Source organism: Salvelinus sp. IW2-2015, unplaced genomic scaffold (assembly GCF_002910315.2).
Source record: "Salvelinus sp. IW2-2015 unplaced genomic scaffold, ASM291031v2 Un_scaffold19, whole genome shotgun sequence".
NCBI classification, from domain to species: Eukaryota; Metazoa; Chordata; class Actinopteri; order Salmoniformes; family Salmonidae; genus Salvelinus; species Salvelinus sp. IW2-2015.
Window position 1 is genome coordinate 978,833 of NW_019942505.1, and position 8,630 is coordinate 987,462.

General features: G+C 42.8%; 1 protein-coding gene across 1 annotated transcript; it reads left to right on the forward strand.

The window, feature by feature from the left end:
• Positions 1–9: 9 nt before the first annotated feature.
• Positions 10–5,276, forward strand: LOC112068020 (cell division control protein 6 homolog). Its single transcript, XM_024135014.2, has 9 exons — positions 10–88; positions 685–987; positions 1,438–1,704; positions 1,917–2,116; positions 2,395–2,549; positions 2,755–2,861; positions 3,112–3,352; positions 3,693–3,915; positions 4,682–5,276. Exons 2-9 carry the CDS (start codon positions 726–728, stop codon positions 4,910–4,912), a joined length of 1,686 nt encoding a protein of 561 aa, XP_023990782.1. The 5' UTR covers positions 10–88; positions 685–725; the 3' UTR covers positions 4,913–5,276.
• The last annotated feature ends 3,354 nt before the right edge of the window (positions 5,277–8,630 follow it).

Genomic DNA, 8,630 nt, shown 5'->3' on the forward strand with positions numbered 1-8,630 from the left:
AGTTGTGGAGACATTTGGCGCAAGTTTTGTTTCTTAGACTAGAGCGCGCCAGAGACACCACACGAAATCCATCAAGAACTAAAATAAGGTATCACTACTTTCAATGCATGTTTTAAACGTGTATCATTACGTTTGATTTGACGAGATATTGTTGAATGTTTTGTCAGAATYTGTGGGGAGATGTTGGCGAGCGAGTTGCCGTCAATCAGTATTGTTTAACTAGTTAGATACAAAACAGTTTGTCGAATAAACCAATACATATATGTCCTGTTTTCTTTGATGGTATTTTACGCCATTTCAGTGTTTTATAATAGTTGTGCTGTTGGCGCCACACATGAGGACACRTATTGTTGTCGCCATTGAGTCTGCAGATACAGTAGTTACTGAGAATTCACACCATTGTGATTGATGGCCCTTATATTCTGTAATGTTGATTTTACAACGGTGCAAAGATAAAGAGAGTCGTGCTTAGCAGTGATGACATTAACTTGTGTGGAAACTACTTTGATCAGGGTAGACCTGATAGCTAGGATGGATGGTATCATTTGCTATTGTGTGGTTTCGTACCTCTAAAGAAATTCACTAATTACAAGTCACTCTTGATCATAAGATAATTGTTTTTCTTGCTGTCTATCTATTCATGGGTGTTGTCACAATGGCTGACCTTATCTCTTCCCCATTAAGTCTTTTGAAACACGTCTGGACACTAAGTGCTCACAGCGAAGATGCCCAGCACACGTTCCCAGGCTCAGTCCATCCTCCAGTTCCCCAGACGCAAGTCCTCCAGTGTTGACTCGAAAAGCACCAAGAGCACATCCCAGACGAAGGAGACCCAGTCCCTCTGCTCCGTGGAGTCTCCTAATCCGCAGCCCCTTCCAGAGAAGATCCAGCTAATGCCACTCTCACGCAGGTCCGTGGCCCTCAAAGGTATAACTCTGTGCCCAAGGCTGACCCGAAGAATACCCCTCAGCCCTCGCAAACGCACAGGTATGGGATTGTGTTATTATACACAACTTTGAAAGTGTTTCACTGTCTAAAACTTTTAGGTAATTTGTGATTTTTACATATTCTGTGCAACATTTTAAGCTGATAAAACACCTTTAGGTAATTTGTGATTTTTACATATTCTGATGCAATATTTTAACTGATAAACCACTTATAAGTATAATTTGATATTATACATATTCTGTGCAACATTTTAAGCTGATAAACCACTTTAGGTAATTTGTGATTTTTACATATTCTGTGCAACATTTTAAGCTGATAAACCACTTTAGGTAATCTGATTTTTACATATTCTGTGCAACATTTAAGCTGATAAACCACCATGCTCAAAACGAAGTAATTATTTCAACTCTTGATGCAAACGTGACATACTATCCGAAAGACAGACATCTTGTTTCTAACCTAACCATGCTTCTTCTGTGTGTTTCTCAGGAGATGAAAATGGCTGTAACCTCAGTGCCAACCTACTGGGCTCTCCTCCCAAACAGCCGTGCCTTAACCTGGCCTCCCCCTGCAAGCTGGGCTTTGATGAGAACTCCCACGTTCTATCCCAGAGGAGACTACTGACCCCCCTGTCACCAAAACGGCAGCGCCTCTCCCACCCCAGGGCCTCCCCCAGCAGACTCCATGAGACCCCCAGTGGGAGCCAATCATGTCCCCGATCAGAGAAGGCCACGGTGGTCCGCCTCTTTGCTGAAAGTAAGACATGTCTCTCTCACGTTCTCTTCCTCCTCTTCCTTTTCTCCTCTCTCACGTTCTCTTCCTCGTAGCTTTTTCTCAAGTGCAAATGAAAAGCGTTAAACTCCAAAGATAAATGTGTGCCTTTACTTGATTTGTTCATTATTCTGTTCACTTCATATAGACTTCAGGCAAACTATGAACCCCTTCTCCCTCTCTCCATCCCTCTCCAGAGTCTAAGTTCCATAGTGTGAAGCAGGCCCTCCACACGGCTGTCCCAGAGCGCCTGCTATCCCGGGAGGCTGAGAGGTCCTCCATCCGCTCCTTCCTGGAGGACAAGGCCCTGAAGGCCAGCCCAGCCAGCCTCTACATCTCTGGAGCCCCCGGCACCGGCAAGACCGCTTGCCTCAACTGTGTGTTGCAGGAGATGACGGTTAGCATCACTGTTTGCGTTAGTCTCCGCTTTGTTAATGAGGGGTTAATTGTTAGCATTAGCCCAGCATTGGATCTGTTGCCTTGACAGGATTCAAACACTCATTAGCCTAGTGTTGGATCTTGAGTAGATCCCAATACTCTAAAATGACCTTACACCTCTACCATAAGGCGCAGAATCACTTAATTCCACCCCTTGTGTACAGCCCTGAACCCTGTGTAAATTTAACCCCATTGATTTCTGTTACATGAATTTAACTATTTCCTCTCTTGATCCAGGATGAACTGAAGGAGATTCAGACAGTGGTGATCAACTGTATGGCTCTGCGTAGCTCCCACGCCATCTTCCCCCTGCTGGCAAAGAAACTGGGGGCCTCTGGGGGCCACACCGACACCAAGCTGCAGAAACTGCTGACCAGCACGGGGCCCACTGTGTAAGTATCTAGATYTTGTGCCAAACCATAACCCTGAACTATAACTTAAATCCATGACACTTTCGCAAAGGTAAAAGTAGAGTTTTTCTTTATCCAACAACTCTGAATTTACACCGTTAAAAAAACACAAATATTTGAGAAAAGATTTACATTTTGCCGACTGATAAGTTTTGTCTATTCACCTTCTTTCTCCTTCTCTCCCCAGTCTTCTAGTCCTGGATGAAATGGACCAGTTGGACAGCAAGGCCCAAGATGTTCTCTACACCATCTTTGAGTGGCCGTACCTGCCCAAGTCCCGCCTCTGTCTCATCGGTAAGAACCCCCTAATATACAGTGTTAAACAATATACCCTGTCTCTGGTATACACATTTTATTGGACGTTACAATTTCTAGTTAATATCTAAGGATTCATCTGAAGATTTCACCCTAAAACTTCATATACACATCTACCCATCTCTATATTTAAATTCCATCCATTCAACTCTCAGCCATTTCCTCATATGGGCTGTCGTTAGTCTTCCTGTATGCAGGCAGGTGTAATGACGGTGTCGTGCCATTCTAGGTATCGCCAACGCTCTGGACCTGACGGACAGGATCCTCCCCAGGCTCCAGGCCCTGCCTCTTTGTCGGCCCCAGCTGTTACACTTCCCTCCCTACAGCCGCCAAGAGCTCGCCGCCATCGTACAGGACAGACTCAGACAGGTGTCCGGAGAAGGGTTACTAGACGCATCGGCCGTGCAGTTTTGTGCCAGGAAGGTGTCTGCTGTATCGGGAGATGCACGCAAAGCTCTGGATATCTGCCGGTAAGGGAATGAATTGACGAAATATCTTAAATTGTCCATGAAAATAAATGTAAAATCAAATATGAGCAACCAAAAATGTGCGTTTTACTATGGCTAGTTARAAGTGGTCTTGGAGAGTTGGTATGGGAAGGGAAAAGGGGATACCTCGTCAGTTGTACAATTGAATGCATTCAACTGAAATGTCTTCCGCATTCAACCCAAACCTCTCTGAATCAGAGAGGTGCGGAGGGCTGCCTTAATCGACATCCACGTCTTCGGCACCCGGGGAACAGTGGGTTAACTGGTTGAAGTTTTGTTTGAGAACAGAAAGTGTCATGAAGCCGGTTCCTCTGTGTTACAGGAGAGCTGTAGAGCTTGTGGAATCTGACGACAGAAAGAAGGCAGCAGAAACTACAGAGTCTCGTGTGAGCGTTCCCCAGGTGGCCAGAGTGCTGTTGGAGGTGTATGGGGACCGCATGTCCTCGTCAGAGGGAGAGAGCTTCCCCATTCAGCAGAAACTCCTGGTCTGCTGTCTGCTACTGCTAACCCGCAACGGCAAGAACAAAGAGTTCCCACTGGGCAAGGTGAGAGACGGGCACTGCATTGGTGCGAACACAGTACTACAACACAAGTTTGTAAATTGAGAGCAAACATTTAGTTTTTTTTGCTGTTAATCATTTTCTAATACACCTTGATATACATCGAGTGTACAAAACAGTAAGAACGCCTGCTCTTTCCATGACAGACTGTCCAGGTGAAAGCTATGATTCCTTATTGATGTCACTTGCTAAATCCACTTCAATTAGTGTAGATGAAGGGGAGGAGACGGGTTAAAGAATAATTTTTTTGCCTTACACAATCCATGTTTCAATTGTCTGTGTGCCATTCAGAGGGGGAATAGGCAAGACAAAATATTGAAGCGCCTTTGAACAGGATATGGTAGTAGGTGCCAGTTGCACCAGTTTGTGTCAAGAACTGCAARGCTGCTGGGTTTTTCACGCACAGCCGTTTCCTGTGTGTGTCAAGAATGGTKCACCACCCAAAGGAGTACAACGCATTGGAGTCAACATCCCTGTGGAATGCTTTTGACACCTTGTAGAGTCCATGCCCTGACGAATTGAGGCTGTTCTGAGGGGGGGAAAGGGGTGCAATATTAGGAAGGTGTTCCTAATGTTTTGTACACTCAGTGTACATGCATCATACAAGTCTAGGTAGCTAGTAAGAATGAAACGTAAACGACAGTTCCAGACGTTTTCTCTTGCACTGACCTGGTTACCACTGAAAGTCATTGGGTTGCTGAAGGTCAGTACCAATTATTTCTCAAGTCTGACTCTCTTCTTTATCCCTCAGCTCCACGAGGTGTACAGCCGTCTGTGTGCCAAGAGACAGGTGGGCGGCGTGGGCCAGGGCGAGTGCCTCTCCCTCTGCAGTCTGCTGGAGAGCCGGGGCATCTTTGCCCTGAAAAAAGCTAAGGAGGCTCGCCTCACCAAGGTTTCTCTGAAGATTGAGGAGAGGGATGTGGAGAATGCTCTGAAGGATCGCACCCTGCTGGGCAGTATCCTGACCGCTGGCCTACCATGACCTTTCACCCTCGGGATGATATCAATTTCTCAATCTGACCAACCCCGATTAATATTTATTTGTGCCTTATTTAATTTATTTTTTTATTCCTTTTTTTCTGGTGGGGTGATGCATATCCAGCTATGACCTCCCTTTTCAGAACAATGGGAAATGCAGCAATTTGTTAGATTTTTAAGATGAACAGATGAACATTTAATGACGGACTGGAAACATTTCAAATGGTCAGCCAAACTGACCAGCTGCTTTTAACTTGAGTTTAAATGCTCATTTATTTTTMGGGGTTGAAAACCTTATGTACATTTGTTGTAATAAATTAATGTACCAACTTTAAAAAAATGTGTTGCTCTTTTAATTCAGCAAGAGGCCTACTATTTTTGTTAATCATGGAGAATCAAAAAATAAACTCAAATAAAAACAATGTTTTTGTAAACTGTAGGCATACCCATCAAAATCATTAACTTTTTAGGAAATATAGCCTCAGTCCTTATTCAAAATAAATGAAAGGCCTGCCTGCCTGCTACTAATGAGCTTTCTGTGAAATATGCAGTACACGAAAACGGGTACAATGACAAGTGAAAGTAAAATATTTCAGCCAGCAAAGCCATTGACAACCAAACAGCCGGGGGAAACAAACAAGAAAGGTCAGTCCTTCAATAGCTAATTGAATACAGTACCCACAATAATTGTACAGTGCACTTTCAATTGTTTAAGCCGAGGTTGAGTTTTAATTTGTAAACGGTATCAACACAGATCAAGTCATCCATATTGTGAGTTCAGGTGCAATTTCTGTTGCATCCTTTGTGGTCCTTGTGAATAGCATGCTGTAGTGTTAAYATGCCTACTATCAGAGGTGGCGTAATAAAGGGTGTTTTATTTATTATTCTGGATTCACACTTGAGCATGGGTACCTCCAAGACAGCCCAGGCCTATAGCCTGCAAGATGCAATTTCCTTTAACAGAAATGGTTATTGGTAGGTTTCTGTCAGAACCAAAAATAGCCTAAATGCCTGTGTTKATGACCACCTGATCTGGATAGCAATACCTTTTACTCTATCCCACATGGCAGTCAAATTAAATATAATACTGAACAACATGTGTATTTATAAAGATAGTAAACATGATAAATCACCGAACTGCGAAAAGCTGTCGTGCGAAGTTAGCYGCGATATCCTGTAACGTGTTCTTTGTGACGGGGTGGAAATTCCATTTCAACATGGTTTAAAACTACCAACCGCCTGCTTGCAAACACTCAAAGAACAACTCAACTATAATGTAGTGCAGCTTTTATGATTCTTAGTTTTCATAAGCAATGCCATATGATAAACACTGACTGTTAGCTTGGATAGTTACACTGCTGATATTCATATGAACGTGATGTATTATAGTAAACCAAGTTGTGAGTTGCCGCAATGTTGTTTTCCAAATGAAGGAGTGGGCCTTTAACTGCCATCACAATTCTATTCTCTCTACACAGTATGAGCATACTGGCTCTAAAAMMAGTCTCTCTGGGGAGAGAGTACAGGGGGGCACTGCCTCGAAAAGGAGTCTCTGGGGAGAAAGCGGAGGGGGGGCAGTGCCCCCCAAAAATGTTGCTCTAATTGGAATTGACACTTACAATGAAGCTGGAAGGTGAGTTGTATGTATGGGACTGACACAGATTCCTAACAGTATATCTATCACAAATATTGATATTAATTGTAGAGTTCAGAAGTGATATTACATAATAAGACGCCTGGGCACTCCTTGGCATACAAGGAGTGGCAAGGAATGGCTTAATCTTAGATAGGAGTGTATTCTGGACTTTGGCTTGGCGCTGGCACTCCGTCCTTCTACAGTGTCTCCTCTGGTACACTGACCCATCTGCATACATTCTACTCCACATTTTCTAACCCTCTTTACCCAGGGTTTAGGGTTTGGAATGATGACATCAGTGTGCCTGTGTCAGGTAGAGCAGCCTCCAATTTGAAACTCAGGCCAGAATTCCATCTAGTTGATTTTGGCATTGCGGTTTTAGAAGTACGTTTACGTTGCAGTGCAACGTGTTCGCTCCAGAATTGATGCTCAATTTAGAAATCAGTAGTACCGTACTACCTGGTTTTAGTGGAAGCCCTGGTAGGATGTTGAGTTACCCACCCTCCCTTCTATATTTATCTTGATAATTCATTGCAGTCACGCAGATTTTAAATCGGTGACACTGCTGTGCAAATCAAACACACAATTTCGGTGACCTTAAAATAGCATTTATTTATTTTTCTACTCTGCTTCACCTACAGCAAATAACACTTTTGGTTTTGTTCAATTTAGGAGTTAAGTATCCTGAGTGAAAGAATTTTAATGTTTTATCTGGAATACAAGTCTAAGATGTGCCCAGATCACAGCCTTAAACACCACTTGTAAATTAGGAAACAATTTAGGGTACACGTGTTGCACATTAATGTAGGCTAATTATGAGTTATAAAATCACATACTATAGCCAGATCTCTAGGCTATTGAACTTGTTACCTGGTTTCCGGTTTCACAGCCACTAGATGGCGCCACAAACCATTTTATGTAGTGAAAGTGTCTGGATGAAAAGTGCTGTTTAAGAGAATGTGACTGTTTTGGCTGAGACCACGGAAAATGTTATCCCGCTAGATAGTGATGCGATAAATACATGTAAGTAACTACTACCGACCCAAGATGAGTGGCGGTTCTGACATCAGCAGCACTAGCTATGCATCCTCATCGGATAAAGAGTACTTCCCCTAAATTTGAGTAGGAAAGATGTACTTTACTTTTCTCTATGCTATACAGAGRGACAACAACAACAAAAAACAGTATGGCATTGCCCCAGATATTCTGTATTAGCCAGACTCAATATTTCTACAGTAAAATCAGTACCCAGTCTGCCTGTACTTTAATATATTCTTTATTTTCTTAAACAAAATTGAAGTAAAAACCTTTATGTAGAAAGACAAATTCCCTGTCAGTAGCGTTCCACCTAAGGTTCTTGATTTAGGGCCTCCAGTAGACTCCCGTCTATTGGGTTGTTCTCTTCTACTGTGTGAGTCAACGTAAGAATATTACACCACGGAGTCAGTACCAACTCTAACTCCCTACTAGCTCATGAATTAACTCACTAACTTGTGAATTAACTCATGCAGACTTTCGAGAAACACAGTGGGAAGAATGTTAACAGCAAATAGTGTTAAAAGAAAGTTAAAAACAGCAGTGTCCATTACAAAGGCTGAAGAAAGAAAGCAAACGTGAGCTGTACAGTACACATCGTTGTCCAGTCACCTCTGGCAGTGTTTTTAACCAGTATTGAAATCGAAGGGYAAAAAAGGAAGCTACATGATTATCGTCAAAAAATAAAATCTCTTTGGCATAGATTACCCACCCGAAAAGCGCACACAACCTTAAAACGTACTTGACTAAAAACCTGTGCATCATCATCAATATTATTCTTAGAAAACAGAAGGTAAGCCCTGTTAGATTCTGAGCCCCACAGTCAGTGATAATTGCATATACTACATCGAGGTGAGCAGAGACAGATTGACATCACTCCATTTGAAGATTCTGTGTGATTTCTCCCCCCCCCCCTTCTGCTTCTTCCTCCCTTCAATGTCTGTAGAGAGAACAGTATCTTTATTAAAAAAGTGGTGCGACTTGTTTTTATAATAATAGGTGTATGTAACTAATGGCTGCTCTGTCTTCGTGTGTCTGCGCGCTTGACCAT

What these genes read in the sequence shown, in the direction of transcription:
- LOC112068020 (XM_024135014.2), top strand. Translation starts at nt 726, where the DNA reads ATGCCCAGCACACGTTCCCAGGCTCAGTCCATCCTCCAGTTCCCCAGA. An exon ending in ACCAGCACGGGGCCCACTGT is followed by an intron (nt 2,550 to 2,754) that starts GTAAGTATCTAG and finishes TTCTCTCCCCAG; the next exon opens with TCTTCTAGTCCTGGATGAAA. An exon ending in AAGAGTTCCCACTGGGCAAG is followed by an intron (nt 3,916 to 4,681) that starts GTGAGAGACGGG and finishes TTTATCCCTCAG; the next exon opens with CTCCACGAGGTGTACAGCCG.